The sequence below is a fragment of the Melanerpes formicivorus genome, unplaced genomic scaffold, assembly GCF_026170545.1.
Source record: "Melanerpes formicivorus ecotype bairdi unplaced genomic scaffold, bMelFor1.0.p_v2 SCAF_6, whole genome shotgun sequence".
NCBI classification, from domain to species: Eukaryota; Metazoa; Chordata; class Aves; order Piciformes; family Picidae; genus Melanerpes; species Melanerpes formicivorus.
The window spans coordinates 9,608,766-9,630,034 of NW_027142358.1; the positions used below are offsets into that span (position 1 = coordinate 9,608,766).

Consider the following 21,269-nt stretch of genomic DNA (forward strand, 5'->3'; position numbering starts at 1 on the left):
AAAATATCAGAGGCAAGTTTGTTTCGTATCAGAGACATTTTGAAAACAGAATCTGAGTATCAGATTACTGTTCCAAATCTAAACTAAAACATTAGTGCTGACACGCCTGTAAGTCTACTGTGCTCAAGAAGCATGGTTCTGGCAAGCTTATAAAAAAATGTCTGAAGTCCTGTTTTAGAGGAATGAAGTGGTGAGACTGCATTTTTTTTTTTTTCTATTTTTGAAATTGATGTCTGAAAAACATTTTCCCTGACTTTAGAAATAAAACAAGAAAACATCCATTAATTGTTTGCAATGCAGTTTTCACCCCATTAAGGCATCTTTGACACAAGGGTATACACTCAGCCGCAGGGCGAAATTATTCATGTCTGCCTATACTGTCATCTTGATTTACTTAATTTTATTTTATGATATTACACTGCAGCTCAGTCTAAGAGTTAATGGATTGCTACAGATCTGTTGAATTCCAGCAACAATCGTATTTGTTTTCCCATTGTCGTTTACCTTTGACTGTGCAGCCTTTTTGCTGGCAAAAAAAATTGTTCCTGTCTGGGCTCATGGATTTGGAGCCTCAGGTTATATTTTATTCTTCTCTTGCTTTCTAGCTCTTTTCTGCCTTGAAATCTTCCATTTTAACATTTAAACATTATGCACTCCTATTGTTGAAGATCGAAGTGCTCTATAGAAATCAATTTCTTTTTCTTCCTTGCATGCAGTGTTCCTGTCAGTTCAGTTTAGTATAACCTTAAAGAAAGGTTTGATTTCAGTTTGTGCTTGATTTCACATTACTTGTCACTGATAACAAATGTGTCCACTGCGATCCAGGACTGAATGCATTTCTGTGTTACTTCCTTCCTCAATCTTTTAGATATGATTCTATGATTATACTTATTTTCCTGGTTTTGTCCTCTGACCAGCATTCCCTCATAAATGAAATTATTTAAAACTGAAAGCATTACGTTCAATCCAAAACTCTCAATCACAGACTAAATTACTTATAATGGCATCCTATTCCTTCTATCCTCTGAATGTTTTCATTTTAAATGCATTACATTTATTCATCCAGCTTTCTTTTCTGACATGTTCTGTGATGCAACAAGTGCTATACTATATACTAACTGAGAAATCTGCGGTAACGTTCAGTTGTGGCACTTGCTTCCAGAAGGACGAGTGGAGGATGTATCATTGATATGTACATACTTCAGTATGTGGCATTAGTGGCTTCTTTAGTAAATACAAGGCTTTCTTTAAATTGTCTGCCTTGGATTTTAATTTTTTTTTTTTAATAATTTCTTACATTAAAAATACAATTATTGCTTTATTAACTTTACATTTCTAATAGCTTAACCATCTTATTTTCAGCATTTGCTTTCCACCCTCTCCACACACTCAATATACAAATGAACCATTATGAATTTTTCTGGTAGTATGAGAGTTCATGTTTTCCCTCTCCTCATAACAATACATCCTACTGTTCTGCAAGCAGACCTGTTCACCTCTGCCTCCAGGGATGGTGACTCTACCACTGTTCCAGTGCCTTTTTTCCTAATATTCAATCTGAACTTCTGACACAACCTGAGGCCTTTTCCTCTTGTCCTATCACTTTTTAATTGGAAGAAGAGACCAATGCCCACGTCACTACAACCTCCTTTTAGATAGAGAGAGATAAGGTTTCCTCTGATCCTTTTTGTTTTATCCAGGCTAGCAATCAAAATTGACCATTCTCTACTGAAAGAATGCTTTGTGGTTGAAAGGGTCTGAAAACTGCCAGGTGACTATTTCATGCTAATGGCCAGATATGTAGTTGTATGATGTCTCACTAGACTGTGTATATAATTAAAATATGGATTTGGCATACTTCTGTTCCCACTCTCCTTTATAGCTCAACTTCTTCAAAAGTATCTGAAACTTCTCTATATATGCAAGTTGATTACCAAAACCAAACCCACCAAAAACCTCTCCACATTTACTGGAAAAGGAACTTATTTTACAATTCCCTGACCTAGGAAATATGTTCCACATTTCAGATTATTTTCCCAATGCATGATTTCTGGCTGATACTTTTGGATGAAAGTGTGTTACACTTGTATTTTCTAGTAAGAATCTGCATAGTGAGCGTACACTGATGATGATAGTGATTTTACCCAGGGTAATCAACAGCATCATTCAGATGTAAATTTTGGAACGCATTAACAAGGATATTCTAATGCATTTTTCCCATAAACTCTGCTATGAATGTCATGCCTTCTCTCCTCCATATACTTCTTACATGTTCATTGCATCAAGAATTTTAAGTGCTCCTCAACTGTGTATTGACCAGAAGACTGACATTAATTTAATTTCTATGAAAAGTCACTGCAGCAGTCTGAAGATCTCCCAGGCCATACTTGGAATTAATGTATTGAGCTAAGTAGTGTGAAACTGAAAATATTTATTTGTTTTTAAACCAGATTTTTACCGTAGGGTAATACTGGAATTGTTGACTTAAATCATTGTTAGAAATGGTCTGCACAAATTCAAACTGATGCTGTATGTGGGAGACAGCTGGTTGTCATGGTAACTGTAGTGCAGTTTTTAATTCCACTTGGTGAGTAATGCTAACACAATGATGCTGAATAGACCATGGCTTAGTGAGTACAAGTATCTTGCATTCCTCATGTCAAGGTTACAAAGCAAAAAAATGCTGTTGTTCAGACATGCAGACTGCATCATTTTTGGCTTATTGCTTCTGAACAGAGATATTACCAAAAAGAAAAAAAAAATCTAAAAACCTAGATGATATCAGAGCTATACAGAGAATATGTTTTCGGTGTGTCCCTCAAAAAACCACAAGGATATAAAATTATGAGACTGACTGCAAGATCTTTTAACAAGTGAAATGGTTTTGTTGTCTTGTGAAGGTATTTGTCACTGCATTTTTAATGTAGATTTATTGAAGAAATGTGAGAACATCAAAGTTTAGAAGAGCACAAAGTGGACAATCAATTTTTATTTTTTTCATTTATGTATGGAAGAAAATAGGACATTATTTGAAGTTACTTCAATTTTTTAAGTTGAAAATTTACTTAATGCTCTTTTCAAGACCTTTGCTTTTCAAGTCATGTGTCCTGTATGAAATATACAAAACCTGATTAGTCTATGTGTAGCTGGGGAAATAGGCTCAAAATATGTTTGTTAATTTGTTAAATGATTTTTTTCTATCTAGGCCCTCATATTACTGTAAAAATGTTTCTCATTTATGTTAGACAATAGCCAGAGAAAATGGGAATAGAATTTTTAGTAGAGTCTCTGCCCTTGGCAGCAGTGTTTTCATATTGTTGTAGGCATATAGAGCTTCCAAGACCCAGAATTCCTGAGGATAAAAAGAACCCACCACACCTCAGTCTTGTTGCTGAGATAGACAATTTGGGACTCTGCCAGTTTTTCTCAAATACACTGTCTTTCAGTTAATAATGTTAGTTATTCATTTTGTACATGATGTTAGTTCCTCAGTTGACATGAGAAACTTGGGTTTTTTTCTGTATTGATTTTCTTTCTCTTTCCCTCCTTGAGCACGTTTATTTGAGATCCTCAATGTTAAATAATTAATTTGTACACTCAGGTACTTACATTGGCATCTGGTAGTAGCAGTGGTAAGAGTCCCAAAATGCATGTGCAGGATTCAGCAAAGTACTCCCATCCTATTTTATGCAGAAAGTAAAACCAGAGAGTCCAGAAGAAACAGACAGTGAAATGGTGAACGTATTAAGTTTTTATGATAGAAAATGAACAGTGCTACTGCCAAAAATAAAGGCATATCAGTTTAATAGGAGACTGGAAGTGATTCAGCAAGAATGATAACACACTTGGAAAAAAAAAAAATCAGCCAAATTTGGCAGTGCAAGCCCTTGAGAAAGACTGAATTATACACACTACTGATGTGTCTGGCTGATAAAATGAAGCCCGTTAGAATAAAGACCTTTGGTACAAATTTGTGAGCGCATTGAATATACTGATGCCAGAAGAATTGACCTTTACTGAAGAAAAAGATTAGAAAATCAGTAGAGCAAGAGGGGTAGACCCAAAATATTCAAACCATTGTGAATGCTTATATATAACAAAGTAAACCAATTAATTTTCTCCCGGTTAAATTGCAAATTTGCTGCTTATATAACTAATGTACAAGATTTAAAAACCGAACACTTCATGGCATACAGACCGCTATTTTTAATGAACATGCTGCTGCTGCTTTTTCAGTATACAGGCCCTGCAGCACTAATACTTGGAAAGTTGTATTAATTCAAAAGCCATGAGCAAAACAAAAAGGCTATGCTTTCACATCCACTCCAGTGGTACACTGCAAACTGAAAGCAGCTTTGCAACTGGAAGACTTAAAATTACTGTTGTTTCCTTTTGTTTGATCTAAGAAATGTGGAGAGAAGGCTGATACAAGTTCTTAGTTCTCAATCTCTTATATTCCTATATGAGTTTCATCCCATCTGACTTCAGGTAGCCTAGCACCTATTTCACTATTTACATGAATAATTAGACATGTGTTGTATTATATTAGGAATCTTCATTAACAGTCACTGAATGGGAATGAGGGGATGCTCCTCCTGGAGTAATTTCAGACCTCAGCTGTATTCGTGTACAATATAAGAAGTCTCAAGTGACCTTCTTTGGCATCCCATCTCAAAGGTGCTTGTTGGAATAGATGTGTTCTGGGCTAAGGAGTCTGTCCGTATAAACTAGTAATCTATGATGAGGTGAATGAGAGTACAAGAGATTCAGCTGGAGGTGAAAGTGTTCTGTTGGCTCTGAATGCTGTCCAGATGAACCAAAGGACTGTCACTTTCATATGACCTATACATATAATGTACTTGGGTATACATCCCACAGTGCTTTATATTTAAAACTTCCTCATTACTCTGGATTAGATTGTTGTTTTATATCTGCAAATACCTTATGTACAAGAAGAACAATTTACCCTAAGGAATAGGGGAATATACTATTCCTCAGAAAATACCCGTTTTCTGTATATAACACAAAAATAGAATGGCTTGGAAAGGGGCACTGCTGTTAACAAATGGGCAATTTTCTTCCCAGGTGACTCCTCCATTCCTTTTCTAGCCAGTTCTCAAGTCAGAAACAAGGGTTCACATCACTATGGCGGCAAAAATTTGGACCCACTAATGCTCGTAATTAGTTCATGTAACTGTTACCTTGGATAAATCCCTTTTAATACCTATGGTCTCTCATTTCACATACAAACATATGTGCCAAATATGTAGTTGATTTTGCTGTAACTAAGTGTTCAGCATGTGTTTTGCCCAGAACTGGACTTTAAAGAAGAAATTCTAACTTTAACATTTCATTGTCCTATTGATCTCAATATCTTTTGTGTACATGTTGGGTGGACCATAATCTGAAGATGTGTGCAAGATGGAGCAGGGTATGCCCTTTGAATGGGAGCTTTGCAGAGCAGCAGCTACTAATTACTGGTGCTAGCAGTAGTGAAGTGTCTGTCTTCTTCATACTCAATATCTTAGTTATAAAATTTCTCTTTAAATGTCACTTGTCATCATTGATATGCATCTATTTTATCACCATGCAACTCAGATCTGGAGACCTTGGCTACTTCCTTCCCAACGTGAAGACACTTCTATGACTCCTAACCTCTCCTACTGGTACTCACTTTTTTTCTCTCTCACTTTTTACTCACTTATTTTACATTGTCTGTTTTCCTCTTGAGGAGACATATCTTCTTGACCTTTGTATCTTGTAATGGATTGAAGGGAGGTGTGACCTGTGCTTACATGAAATTGTTTCTATATTGCAGAGCAATGGAATGTAGTATTCTCACATCCCCTTCTAGAAATAAGGGCCTTGCCCAAGTTACGGCTGGCAAGAGAAATTCTGGGTCTGAATTGTTTATAGGCAATAGGGATCATTCCCGAGGATAATATCTAAATGATTTAAAAATCTGCAGAATACTGAAAAACCCAAATTGCTAAAATTCTTTTCAGACATTTCAGCTTTCTTTCATTATCAGACAGGGGCCATGTTTCAGTAGTTATCGAGCATCAATGTCAGCGTTTCATTGCAGTCATCTTTATGGCAAGGCAGCACTAGAAACACACTTAATACGTGGACTTCTCTAAATTATGTGAAATGTGGAAACTCACTGTGCCTCAGGAAAATCATATCAAAATAGTTTATTAAAAATTTCTGAATTAATCTTTTTCACTACATTCCCACTTAATGTTGCTAAATGAACTTCATATTTATCTAGCTTAACTAAGTGTGAATATCACATCAGTGAAATTAGAAATCCTATCATCTAGTGTGATTAAATAGTTGCAATATTCGGTTATTTTAAATTACTATATTGCCTAATGGTTGCATCACTGTGTACTTAGATTCAATAAATGGATGTACAGAAATTATCTAAGATGTTAGGAAAATTGTAAAATCTGTGATGCTAGGTACTGCACTCCATTTATCAAATTGTGTTTCTCCAACTTTAATAAAACCTCTATTAACACTTTATGTCAGAGTAGTGGGAAATATTCTCTTTGCTCCCATTCCTAATAGTTTCTTACATACAATAATTACTAAGCTACGGACCACACAGGAAGTAAGACTGTTACGAGGCCTGCCTTAGCACCATTCACCTGGTTAAAAAAAATAAACTGAAAGTGGTCATGGCAAAACCCCCCAACCTTGCATGCCAGTATACCAAAGCTATGATTCACGTGATTCCATCTTCTAAACTGGCAGTTTCTATGTTGAATTCAGTGAGCTGTGAAAAATATTTGGTTAGGTATTCTGTATAATTATGATGCCCTTCCTAAGATCCATTGTGATAGCTTTGTAATTATGTAGCTGACTCTTCCACATAGATCATGAGATTGTTTTCTGGTTTTATTTTAAGATTCTTGCAATTTCTTATATTCCCATCCTATCCTCTCATGTACAACAATTTAAACCACAGTCTCATTGATGTAATAATAAAATTTAATGTGCTTATCATCCTTCCAGAAAGATCTCACATATTTAATAACTACAAATGAACTGAGCTTATAAATAGGAATGAAAAATCCTGCTTTATCCCAGGGTGCTCAGAGGAAAATGTAGTATTTCTAAGAGGTCCTGAAAGGCAACCCCATGAACCAAACTCTGAATATGGTGAGTCTTGTAGAGCACACTGCCACATTCTTTTTAGAAATGAAGCTGCAGTGAGTCTCTGTAGGTCCAGAGGAAAAGAACAGAAACTTACAGTGTGAATTTTGGGGTTTGACCAAACTTCTTTAAGACATCAAGGACCTTCTTTCTCTAAACTATTCAAATTCCAGGTGAAAACTCCTAAACCACCCTTAACAATTCTTACATTCCCAAGGAAGATCTGTTTTATGGATCCTTTGGCATATCTTTCTGCATTATGGCAAGTGTTGTGTGGAATCTGCTTGGCTTGTAATAAGGAACCCAGACCCGAAGCAGTCACATAGCACTTAATTAGATTAATTAATTAGATATAATAATAACTGACATTATAACAAAATGATGTAGTGTTTCTCATATAAAATTCAACTGATATAATGATTTCTCTTGTGCTTTACAGTGCTTATTCCTGTTGTCAACATTTGGCCAAAATGCACATTACCATAAAAGGTGAAAACTTGGGTAGAATTTGTAAATCTTAAAATGAGATAGCTGATGTGTTATTTTGGTATGCACTAGAACCATACCAACAAATTATCAGCAATAAGTCTTTTGCAAATTGGGTTCTTACTCCGTGTTCTTACATTGTACCTTCTGGAGCTATAATGTTTGAGGTTCATTGTGTTGAGACTTTTGCAGACTCACCCATTTCAGCTGATACTTGGTCTGTTTCAAAGGCTTTCTTTGACGTTACCACAATATTGGAGTTAAGTATTATGGCCCTACCTATAGCTGCAGCCTGAAGGTGTGGGAGATTCTTACCAGATCCAACATTGTGGATTTGGTCTTCTATTCAGAGCCACAAGTAGTAGCCACAGAAGTGCTACTACTGATGCTACCATGAATGAAGGATATCTTCATTTTATATTCTATTTCAGGTAGAGTAAATCTAAGATTCTTTTTAAGGAATGGTAGTGTAGTGATTAGGGTGATTCAATTTTTATGTGATTATATATTAGAAATGTTATCTGAGTATCAGTAGTTAATGGTTAAGTGACAGATATTGCTGTCAACCACCACACCATATAGGAGATTGAGCTTTTGTAACTTAAGTGCTAACAATCGGTTTAATTTTAAGGGCAAAAAGTAGGAAGATAAGTGATAAAACATACCTCAGTCTTCATTCCTTACTGGTCTATGTGAAAACTATGTTTAACTGTTCGTTTTTGGTTTAGACATTTAAGAGTTCTAAAATAGATGTCTACATTAAGTAAGTGGTTCAGTTTTCAAGTTCACTGACTGCTGCTCATATATGTGCAGAGTTTTTTTGTTTTCCCCCCAAAAAATATAATATCCTTTCTATGTTCAGTGTTCTTTTATTGCAGATGTGAGTGTTGTGGATCTACTATGACTGCATAGGTTTTTTAACTCTTTTATTGTTGTTATTATTGACATTTTTACAAACTCTGTCAACTATATACTTGGGGTGCAAGCAGAATTAGGAAGTTCAAGAATTCCTTTATTCATAGAATTCATGAGTTCTCAAAAGGAATTTTAGACACTTCTTGTAGAACAGAGAAATCAAAAATTTTCTATCTGCATTGTGTAATTCTATCATAAAGTTTTCAAATATTCTCTCAATAATTGATAATTTATTTTGATGTGGGTCCACAATCTTTGAAAACTGCCCTGTCCTCTCTGCTATAAAGGCGAGTAAGCATTTTCATACATTCAAGTCTGCATTTTTGCTCTTGACAAGTGTTCTCTTTGTCCTTGTACTCATGCTGGTTGTTTGCTCACATGACTCCTCTTCCTCCCTAGGTGCAATTCTTCTGGTATTCTTTCATTTTGCTAGATTAAGAAAGCTAAGATCTTTTACTCTGCACTTGTGAAACAAATTATTCATTAAAATGGTGACCCTATTAACTATCTTCTATATTCATTCTGTTCTGGACTGCATTTTCCTGATTGCAGCTGATCAAAATTGTGTAATATGTTTCTAGTTAGGACTTTAAAATCAGAGTATTTTCATGGAAATGTGTTGTCTTCTATGTTCAGGACTGTGTTTGGGGGTTCTGGCTGCAATTAAATCAGAATGGCTCTGAGTCGTCCTGTGATCAACCAGTGCTTTCAGGTCCTTCTTGTCTGTTACTTTCCAAAGTGGTCTGTTTGACCAGCTTATAATAGAAATTCTCATTATATATCTGCAAAACATTATTTTGATCTTTGTCTTATGTGACATTCCTCTGTGTTTTAAGGTCATTAAATAAAAATTGGAAGTCTCTGAACTGTTTGTCATAGAAACTTTGGGAATTCTGACTCCAGCCTTTCAAAGTAAATTTTAGCTTGTTACACCTGATACGATTTCTTACTAATTCTCAATGTCTCAGCTAACGTTTTTTGATGTATCATCCAATGTTTTATTTAAGACCAAAGAAATTAGGTGAATTGTTTGTCCTGTTGAGAAAAACATATATCAAGGAGGGCTCTCTTGTGGGTCTGGCATTATTTGCCTTAGGTAAACCTACAATGTCTCACTGTGTGATATCTTTTTCTTAGATTGTTTTTTTCTCCCCTCTTTCTCTTTTCACCTCATGATATTAGATGAATGTGTCAATTGTTGCTTGTAGAATTCCATGTTTTCCTTTCCTTAGGAAAAAAACAGTCATGGGTCCTGACCTATTTTCATGGATATATTAATAATGAAGTACTAAATAGTGACCTATGGTTTGGAGGAATAATGCATGAACATGTAGGCAACTTTAATACATCATGCTGGAACACAGGAACCGTGACATAGTGGTCTGTATAGGGGTTCCTAAAGGACACCGTATTTTCATGTAATTTAGCAGTCAGTGCTTTTGAACTTGTTAAAAGTGGTCTGTCTGTGGCCACAGAGACCAATATGGGAGCAGTGGCTATGAGTGATGAGAACTATACCATGAATTTGCTAATTTATGCGTGTGTATACCATTAGAATAAAGAAATATTTTGAGAAACTTACTCATTCTTTGAAGCTTTATCACTTCTAGTCCTTTGGTTGTTCGTTGAAGTAAAAAAAATAAATAGAATAATAAACCAGAGTGGAAGAGACCTTCAAGATCATTGTGTCCAACCCATCAACCAATCCAACCCATCCAAACAACTAAACCATGGCATCAAGCACCCCATCAAGTCTTCTCCTGAACACCTCCAATTCTTCATGCCAAACATAGTTTACTCATTCACCCTAACTGTAGGTCATTTTACAGAGCAGTCATCATTGCTTTGTGGCCAACTTGATAAATTCCTATCTAAAAATCAAAATTACAGTTGTCCTTTGATTGGTTATGTCAATTCTTTCAAGGATTTGTATGAAAAAATCAGCTATTACTGAATTTTACAGTGACATTTGTGGTAATTTTGAATTCTTTTTGCGGTAAATTTTTATTCTTGTTCTTATTGATCCTAACATTGTCTCTATGTAAACATCAACACTTTCAGTGATGTTTAATAAAAATATGTGTTGCTTGATTCTTTCTGAATGGCAGGTCTATTTTCCTCTTCTATTTTTACAATAGGTCTAAAGAACTTAACAGTTGTATGTAAAACATGTTTGGCAATTATCACTGTGTTCAGCTATTTCTAGAAGCTTAAAATACTATTTTATTTCACTGATCACTGAAGTTTTGTCCTTTTCATAAGCTTTCTGATTATATTCATTCTTCTTTTTGATGTGATTATCCATTCTTGACCTTGTAAGTCTTGTTAACTTTTCTCAATTAATTTCCTGCGTTTGCCAAGTTTTCAAATTTGAAATTCAAAATCCTAATGTGGAGGCAACTTTCATTTTTACTTTTATTACAAAAAGGGTTTCTGATGATCAGGTTTTTCCAACATTATATTATATTACTAGTTTTTCTGACATTGCCATGCTATTTGCTAAACATAACTTTTCTATAGCATGACTCCAGGAAATCTTTATTATTAATTAGTGAGAAATTTAATCACACATTAAGATAAATTTGTAGTTTTTCATACAATTAGCCTGTATTTCTTTTCAATGCCACATTTTCACTGTGCATTCAACCAGCATTTATGCCTGACTAGAACAATGGTATCTTGGGCTTTGTACTTATATTTTCAGATATTGAGATGGATGTGGACTACAGCATTACTACATAATGATTTTATCACATAATCCTAACATGCTTAGCAATTTCATCTCAATAGGCAGGTGATTTTGTGTTACATTTTTGGCTGTACCTCTTAATTTCTCTTTGGGAATGTATATAAATGTTGCTTTTAACTTGTTAGTCATCCCAGAGCCTCACCAGATTTGTGTTTAAACAGCACTAACATCCCATTGGAAAAAAAAAAGAGAAAAAAAAAAATCAATCTTATCTGTTTTAGGACCTGTCAATTTGTTCGTCATTGATAATGTAATTAATATAATATATGGCACTTGTATCTGAATCTGTTAAACACTTAATCAGCTTTTTTAAAATCTGGAAGCAGTGGAGCTGCTTTTCCAATTCTCTGCCAAGTGATCAGGTTATTTAATTTGCTCCTTTTCCTCTTGGTTTTCTTCTGCCCGTTTGTCGAGGCGCTGCTGGTTCTTAAGTTAAATTGCCAACTGGAAAAATATACCTCATGAAGGTTCTGAGGACTCAAAATTGGATGCTTTCCTGTGAAATATATTTTATATCAAACAGAAACACTGTACGTGAACTCCAATCTAGTATTAAAACATATGCAAGGAAGAGCTGCTGAAAAAAACTTTCATTTGATGCCACAGTAATTACCAAGCATCTCCCTTGATAATGATTGTCTGATAATAGGTCTCTCAATATTATGCTGAGTTTTGGACAAGTAGAACATAATTATGGGGAGGCAATGGTGAAAATGGGAGCAGGTCTCTTAAAAGAACTGTGAATGTAGAAGGGCCAACATGTCACAAAGGCACCTAAGGCAAAAGACTCTTTCCTCAATGCTTAAAAGCTCCTTGTTAATGCTAAAATTGGTTGTAGAGAATGGACTGCTGACCAGAATAAATTGCCTGTGGAAAAACTCCACTTTAAATCTTTCCCTTAAGACATTTTTAGTAAGGCATTTTCTTTTTAGAATGAGATTTTCCAATCACTTTTAGAACTTGTAGGATCCAGCTAGATTTATTTGTGCTGTTTGTGATGCATTGATATTTTGAAAATTTCCACATGCTAAAAAAACAATTCTGAATTTGAAGCAGAAAGTAAAACTTTAGAAGTATTTACAAAAGTGTATTTTCCAAATTATGATTCACAGTGTTTGAAAAAACATTTCATTTGGCTTCTTGGAATGTTTCCTAGGTTCCAAGATGACTTAGGAGCCAGGACTCCTAGGAGCCCTCCTGGATAATCCTCAGAGCTGGTTTAGAGCTGATAAGCTGCCTTCTCCTGGCTATAGGTCATAATGCAAATACTCAAGTATCTGGGCAGATGACACAGAAGATGACTGGGAGGTTTTGAAATTTCTGTCATATTTATGTACAAATGAGTGGATGTCTTGGGACAACTTTCATTTTAAAATGCTGGATGTTCCAGAAGAGAAATGTTCCATAGAAAAATCTACAGTATGTTCAGGATTTCCCTTTCTAATCAATGTCAGTACAATCCAGTTAATAGGACTAAAAGTGAAATGGGGTCTTGAAGGGATTATTGACATTCTGTTTTGAAAACGCTCACAGAATGTCTAAACCTAGCTAGCAAACTGCTGACACAAAATCTAAGCTTTTCCAGGGAAAATACGAGATGCCAGTGCTGACCTGTGTCATTGCAAAGCTGCAGCTGCTATGCAGAACACTTGATGGTGTTTTTTTCTGGTGCTCCTTCTGCCCTCTTAGAGGTGGAGCAGCTTCCTGATGCTGCACAAGCATGCTTAGAAATGTCAAACCTTACATGATGTGATACGGTGTCCAAATAATTAATTTTTTGATCAGATGATTTGTAGGGGTTTTGAAGTATCTGAACCGTTGTCATTTACTCACAATTTCATCTTTTAATCTTACTGGCTTTTGTAATAATCTGCTCCCATATTATGCTTCATCTCTGGCCTATGGAGCAAAAGAAATACCATCATTTTTATTTCCTCAAGTGAGAGGGAAACTGAGGCAAGAGTAGGAAATAGATTTACTCATCATCACGTTAAGATTAACAGAATTCAAGACTGATACTCCAATCAGACTCCACCCATTCCCTACTACAGCAGTGGGGATTGGCTGAGTGCACTGGTCATCCCTCTCCTGGGAATAATGACTAATGCTATTGAAAAGATGATTCTCACATGTCCTCCATGCTAGAAATTGTTCATAAATATTTATTCATAGACAGCATTGTGACTGTGTGGGCAATCGCAATGTGTGCATTTTTCATTAATATCCTAGCACAGGAGCCTGTTGGCAGGCATATTGTTGTAACAGACAGTTTGATGTTTAATTTTGAGGAATTTCTGTGTAAAATAAATATTTGATATGCAGTGAGTAGTTGACTTTACATGTACATTTCTCCAGTCAAGAAACAGCCTTGTCCCTTTGCCCTTTACTTCACCAGACTGCCTGTACTCAAAAGAAATTATTTGAGATAAGAGACAGGGCACTATTCACAATTAAATTGTATTCTAGGAAGTGACTGTAGACATTATTTAGCAAATCTTAAATAATTAGTTATGAGTATTCATATTCTTGGTATATTTTGAGGAGACAAAATGGGAAGAACACTCTCCTGAAGTCTAATGAGGAAATCTGTTCTCTGTAGGTGCATCTTTTTGTCCTGTAAGTTGTTTGATGTTACTGCATGTGTGAAATTTCTTCAGTCAGCTCATGCAGTATGACCAGCCCACACTAAACCCATCCGTAGGTTTTACATAACTTTTCTTCACTGCATTTGACTTTGCCTCTGTGGGGTGAAGTTGTTTGTGGCTGAGATTTGGAGCACTGTGTTGGGTTCCTTTCTTTTATGCAGCATAGCACAAGGATCTCAGTGTAGGCAGAGACGCGGAAGTAGGGAGAAGGTAAGGAGTGGACATAACCTTAGTCTTCCCCAGCTGTGCAAGTTGTCATCAGACCTCCATGCCAGCTCTCTGTGCTTCAGATGTGTGCAACTTCTTTTCTACACCTCCAGAGTCTCAAAGCCAAGATGTCTGCACTGTTATTTTTTCACATTGGTGTCCATAAGTCCCAGTGGAGATCAGAGAACCACAATGATTTAGATGTTTCCCCTCTTAGCAAAAGTGCTGTAAATCTGTAAATTTATTTGGGCTATAGAGAACTGGATTTGTCAAGTCATAGCACATTATTACTTGTCCCAGTGCCTTTAGCTGTTGGTTTCATTATCATAAGCTTATTCAGATGCTTCTAGCTTTCATTTTTTTATGTATAATAAGCGATTAGCATAATTTAATATGTCATTGTTATTGCTTTTTCCAACACAGAATAATAATAATAATCCAATATAAATGTAACAATCACACTAAGTTCCCTCACACTTCTCTAAAGCTCCAGGTAAGTCCTCAACTGTCATTTTAACACTTGACAAAAGACACTTTGAAAAATTCTGTACGTACTTGTTGATAACTTTTAAAGCCAAAATGGCATCATAAGAGGTTCAACACATACAGATACCTTGGGGTATCAAAGAGTAAAATATGTCTTTCTCAAAAGCATGAGATAAAGCCAGTTATGACAGCTTTAGTGAATTAGGCAGTGGAAACAATCTAAGGGCAAGTGCTTGATATTTAGCTCAGTTAATTCCAATTAAAGCTTTCACAGTACTTTTAAAATCTAATGTAGAAATGCCCTGTTGCTATTTGATCTGATTTTTAATAAGATGCAGTGCCTAGACAGAATACATATTTTTTTGAAGAATTTTGGGGCATTTTTATTATTAAAATTGCAAAAACTTTCCCAAAATACACATAGTAATAAAGACACAATGGTACAGAAGGCTTATCTGTTTCTTTAAGCATTTCAGTGTCATGAGGTCACTAGATGGCTATCATATTCATTTTAGTTTGTTCATGTCTGGTGTACCTTTAATTTCTCACATGTATATTTCTCCTACTACACAGACACGTATTAATGTCATGCTTTTTTACATGATTGTGAAGATTATTGTTTTACTTCTCAAAGAGGTAATGCACATGTGCTATGAGTAAACTGTGTGATAATCTATGTAAATTATGTGCGCAGAAGCTTACTTTGCCCTTGGGGGAAATGCAAATTAGAACATTTTGTAGTTTGTTTTTAAATACATACACTTTTCACTTCAAGGCTCAGGACAGACTCCCTGTTTATTTTCCCATTGCTCATCATTTGTTTTTTTTTCTTGTAAATACCTCAGTCTTTAATAATTAGTTTGCTACTTTGGCAGGAAAATAAATGCTTGATGAGTGAAGTCCTCAGAATGTAATGTTTGGTGTATTTTATAGCTCTGCTGTAAGGGAATTATCTGCTTGTAAAAGGGTGTATAACACGTTCACAACTCAAAACCATTATAGTGAGCTGACAGTCTTCATTCATTTTCTCCTACTGCTGTCTTGTTTTCTTCTTTCATGTTAATGCTGGTAATATTTTTTAATCCTGCATTACTCAGACACAGAGTTAACTGATTTTCCTTATATGAAGCAAAAAAAACCCACCCATATTCATAAAATCTGTTTACTGCACTTGCAGTTCTCTGCTGATGTAATTTTTTGCATTAATAAAATTATTTTTATACTCTTTAAGTACCCTTTTGGAGAAATGTTATAATGTAAGTTGTCTGATTCTGTTTTAAGTGAAGGAGAAAACCTGGTAGAGGTTGTCTCTTTAAATCAGATCTGCAGTGTTGATGGACCCTCTAGCAGGCACGGTAAGAACCATTCTCACCTCTGCAGCAGGGAGCTTGACCATATAGACTCTCGCATTCAATCAAAACGTTTTCTCTTTTAATATGCACTGTACCAATCCTATTCCCATGGTTACAGCTCGTGCTTCTTTGGTTGCTTCCAGTCTGTTGGAAAAGGAAGGCAGCATACATTTCTTGTACAGGAGTTTAAAACATCATGAAAGCAACCCTGTTGTGATTTGCATTTTAAATGTTTCTTTTTTTTTCTCATTGTACAGAATGCTGTAGCAGTAGCTTCAGTTCATTTGCCACAGTCTGTCTTCTCTCAGTCTTCAGCCTGGCAATCTGTTGATAACTCCACTTGCAAGCTACAGTTTATTGTCTTTCGGAATGGAAAACTCTTTCCTAGCACAGGAAACTCATCAAGTCTTGCTGATGATGGGAAACGTAGGACGGTTGCCACACCAGCTGTTTTTGCTAAAATAGGTAAGGAGCTGTTCTGCATTGTTTCCTTTAATCTAAAAGCTGTGCTATACTTGCTTATGTAGAGAACAGAGGAGTAGAGTATACAGTGTGCTCAGAGGCTGAACACAGTCTCTTTCTTTACTACAAATATTTGCAGTTATTCCTATCTGCATGATTTTATTCAAACTGTCCTCCAAACAGAGCAATGCACTTGCTGTATGACTAGAATGCAAATTTTGGACTACTGTTTGTTGACATTGTTGTTACAGATGCTTGTTTCTTAAAGCACGGTGCTCTAGGAAAGAATCTTGCTTTACTCTTTACAATGAAAACTGCAATGTTACCATCCTATGCTGATAAAAATACAGCTTTTGAAATGGGACTAGTGCCCTGTTGCATGTATCAATACTTACCAGTATACTTTCTGATACAATGAGCTTAAAACAGGTGTTGTTAAAGGCTTTTGTCTAAACGTGATGTATTGTATGTCCTAATGAGTAATTATTTTGATCAATTATTCACCTAGGCAATTTTACTAATTCTACTCGATCTTGAATAGTGCTTTTATTTCTGTTATCATTTTTTAAAGGTTTAAATGTGACTTTCAAAGTGCAGATTGTCTCAGCTGTTAATCATAGCACGAAAGTGAGCCATTTCTGCAGTTACACGGGCAGTAGTGTAGCACTGGTTGTAACTGAAGAATCTGAAACGATAAAAAAAATCTGCTTTGTGAAAGACAATCAGATCATTTGGACACATTCTACGACTAAAATGTCCAGGTTTATTTATACTATTGCAAACTTTTCTGAATGTGAGCACTGCCTTTGATTTTGACCCTTAGGCATATATGTCTTTTGCTTTTTTTTTTCCCCTGTAGTTTAGTGTATTTGATCTCTTCACACAGCATTCATCACTAAAGGGTTTTCCACTCCATCTCTGATTCTGTTCATTACTTTTGCAGATGGGTGCAGTTTTGGAAACCTCACCAGCCCTCTTACAATAGGGTTGAGGCACTTTGCACGGGGTATAGACCCCATTGCAGCCTTCTGGGATTTTGACCTTCTAGATGGACATGGAGGCTGGTGGGGAGAAGGGTGCCACATAATTAGTTCTGCAGGCAATATTACCACCATTCAGAGTACACACTTCAGTAACTTTGCAGTGCTAATGGTAAGTATATGACTTAGCAAATATACCTGTATTTCCCTCTCTCCTTTGCCATTCATATGTTCTTGTTATGTGCATCTGTATCATTCTTGTCAGCAACTGACCTTCTGTTTTCTGTAATCTTTAGAATAAGACAGTCTTAAAGAAAGGAAGTTATTTAAGTGAATACAAAGTGAATAATTCTGGTGGTCAGTTTTAATACCCAGTGACAGGCCTAATCAGAAATGACATTAAATTCAGTTTTACAAATTTTAAGTTCTGTCAAGGGATGATCAGTATGTAATGGTTATAAGTTATAGGACAGGGTTTTAAAACGTATACTCCAGTGTGCTTTTACATCAGCACATCTCAGAGGCTGGTCTGCTTTTGTTCCTGCCCTGCACTATGTTGATCATACTAATTAGTTGCAGGCATACCGCAATGTTGAATCATTTAATAAATGGAGAGGAATAGCATCTTCTTCTCTCTTAAGTAAAGACAGTGCTGTCCTTATTGATTCTGTAGGAGTTTCAGTTTGTATACCAATGCCGACAGCCTTCTGATAAAATTGCTGTTCATGAAGAAAAATATTTCTGTGCAGTGCTAACACATCAGCCTGCTTTGCTCTGTTCTCAGTCACACTTACAGTTCCCATTGCAGTTATTTAACTATCCTGCTTAACAGAAAGTTACCTTTATGAAAGCAAAAATACAATGCATGCAATAATGACCTTTTATTGGTCAGGCACTAGAGGAAAGCAAACAAAACCTGAGATCTTTCTAACACATATTGGCAAGAAAATGTTTGCACCATTAAAAATATTTATTATAAACCAGTTGTAAAAAGATTAGCCAGATGTGTGCCCTGTTAATACCTGGTTGATCCTGAATGTTGGTGGACGACTGCACTGTAGAAGCTGCTTGTGTACATTACAGAAATGTTTATAGTTGAGTAAATAATGTATTGTGTGTATGTGTAAGGGACAGCAAACAGAGGCGACAGGAATTGCGAGGACGTGTGCAGAGAATACCAATCTGCTGCTGTCAGATGGAGCCCAGATGGCAGCCAATCATAGAACAAGGCTGTGGCACCCACGAGTTAAATGCAGATATTATCGTCCACTTCATAAGAACTGATTTCCCTCAGAGTTATTCACCCATTCCAGAATTGTTCAGAATTTGAGCCGTGCCTAAGATTTAATGACACGAAATATGCCTCATTTTCTACAGCTTTCTACCGTTCCTTTTTTTTCCCCCAGCTGCTTGCTTCCCGAAATATGAAACATAATTTTGCTTTGAGGGTGATTTTCTAAATTCATTAAAGAAAGCACCTGTTGACTTTGCAGGTGCCACACCCAAAATGGCTTCCTCCTTCAGCTGCTTGGGTTCAGCCTGTTCTTCTCAAACTTTGAGTAGTTACTAAATGCTAACTAGTTGCTTGCGATCAGCCAATTCCATAGTTTCATTTGGTTTGCAAAATTTGTATGCTGACACAAGGGCTGCAATTAATTGTTTGTTTGTAAATCTGAATGCATATTTATCTCTGCAAAGTTGTAGCAGATTGGTTTTTCTACAGCCATCCAGGCCACTGAGGCACCTTTTAATGCAGCTTTCACATCTGGTATAAAGTTCTGGTTTAGTTCTTGTCTTTTTCTGTGGTAACCGCTTTTTCTTCCTGTGTACATCTGTGCAAGATAGACCCTTGCTTTGCAATTGACATGGCAGCAAACAATGTCATATGGTCTTTAACTCATGTTTTGCAGTCACTAAAAAAAAAAGTGCTTGACCTTACGTCATTTTAATATATATAGACACACAAACACAAATACATGCTTCAACAGCTGTCTTTCTAAACAGTCATTAGAAACTTTTGTAGCTTTGTTTAGCGAAATGATTTTCATTCAAGTCTTATTTCTTAGTGTTTTGTGGCATAAAGTGAGGCAATATTTTATTAGAGACTATGCTTTTTGTGGGCAGTTCAATTCTCATACCAGAAATGAAAAAATATTTCATTGTTCTACTTAGATATTAATTTATTATATGAGCAACATAAAGTGCCTGTATGTATCTTCCTAATTCACACCTGAGTGCCTGATCTATTTTCAAATTCTAAGAAACTGGCAGCAAATTCAAAATAGTTGGCATATGGTATAGAGCCAATAAAAATCAGCTACCATATCATGATACATGCTATTAATGTATCATTCTCTGATCTTTTAAACCATAAAAATTCATAATTGGTTATTACATTTGGGGCTACTAGAAGAAAACTGAAGTAGCATCTGTAAACTGAAGAGCAGCAATAAAGCAAAGTGCTGAAGGTTTTCATTACCGTCAGAACAATATATATCCTGTTGTGGAACGAGATGAAATAGAAGCCTCAGTTAATCCAAATGTCCATTTTATAGCTAGTATATCACATATTCTGATTTGTCATATTTTTAAAGAGTAGGACAAAGTTCCCTGAACTGCTTTTGTAAAAGTTGTTTCTGCCTATGTACCATAAAAGGGTTAAAATAAAGATTTCATGGAGTCCTTTTTTAGAAATGCAGCAATCAAGGATTTATCAACTATGATTGATAATTAATAAGCATGAGCACACTTCAAGTGAGAGGATTCATGTAGAGCCATTTGATTTCTCTCTGTGACAGTTGTTCAAGTGATGTCAAGGAGAGAGAGAGCACAGTTTGGAGGTTGGGTTGGAAAGGAGGTACAAGCTCTTCCACATACACTCACGCTTTCACTCTGCTCTGGATTGCATTGGTGGTTGGAAGTAAAATAGCAGTGTCAGACATAATACAGCATCTTTTTCTGATCAGCTTTTGAATAGTATGTCCTAGGCGTGAGAGTAAAATGCTGTGAGCTAAACTCCTGAGTTACATTCTTGCCTTTCTCTTCATATACTTGTGTCTTTAGACCAGTCCTCTGTTTTGTCTTTTCTTCTGTTATCTGTAGGATGAAGAGAAACAGTCACACTCTAGTTTGTAAGGGAGGTGACCAAACCCTTCTAGAGTCTTGAATTATGAGCCTCTGCAGTATGATTATCTATCTTGCAGTATAATTATGAACTTACATATTCTGAAGTTTTGGTATATTTAATTATAAATATTTGTACTCTTATTGAGCTGTGTGTCAATATTTTAATTTGTCAGGACAATATCTGGTTATGTTATGACCAAGTCTAGTAGAGCTGTAGCCACAGCTACAGACTATTACAAACTATTCAGCAGATCATAAAAATATTCAATTGCAACACTGAATTTCAACATTTACTAGATATGTTTTGGCATATGTTGTCATTTGGTCTTCCTTTAATTTCTCTTAGAAGAGAATGGCAATTCAATAGTGATGAATATTACTGTAATTATACACAGTATTTCCTTTCCTTCCTCAGACTGCTTTGTCAATAGTAATTTCCTCAAATCTGCCAAATAAACACTAGTAAAATTCTTAAGCCTAAGTATATTATTTCCTCAGTTAACGTAAAATGGATTAATAAACATTGTTAGCATTTTTAATTGTAATCCTGAAGATAAGTTAAACGAATCTAAAATCAGGTACAACTCCTTTCCTGGTTTGTCACAAAGTATCTCATTATTCTAAACAACACAGGTGGAGGTTTTGTTGGAATTTTTTTTTCTTTGTGAGTGTAAGGAGTCATTATTTGCTAAAGTAGCAT

At 35.7% G+C, this 21,269-nt stretch overlaps 1 protein-coding gene across 3 annotated transcripts in view; it reads left to right on the forward strand.

Moving 5' to 3' along the window:
• The window catches only part of LOC137441799 (adhesion G protein-coupled receptor A3-like), a 257,730-nt gene that overhangs the window by 190,120 nt on the left and 46,341 nt on the right, over window positions 1–21,269 (forward strand). For all 3 annotated transcript variants that reach the window (XM_068139605.1, XM_068139606.1, XM_068139607.1), the window contains 2 exons: window positions 16,259–16,466; window positions 17,407–17,615. In XM_068139605.1, the coding sequence (XP_067995706.1) occupies window positions 16,259–16,466; window positions 17,407–17,615 (417 nt within the window). The remainder of the gene's footprint in view (window positions 1–16,258; window positions 16,467–17,406; window positions 17,616–21,269) is intronic.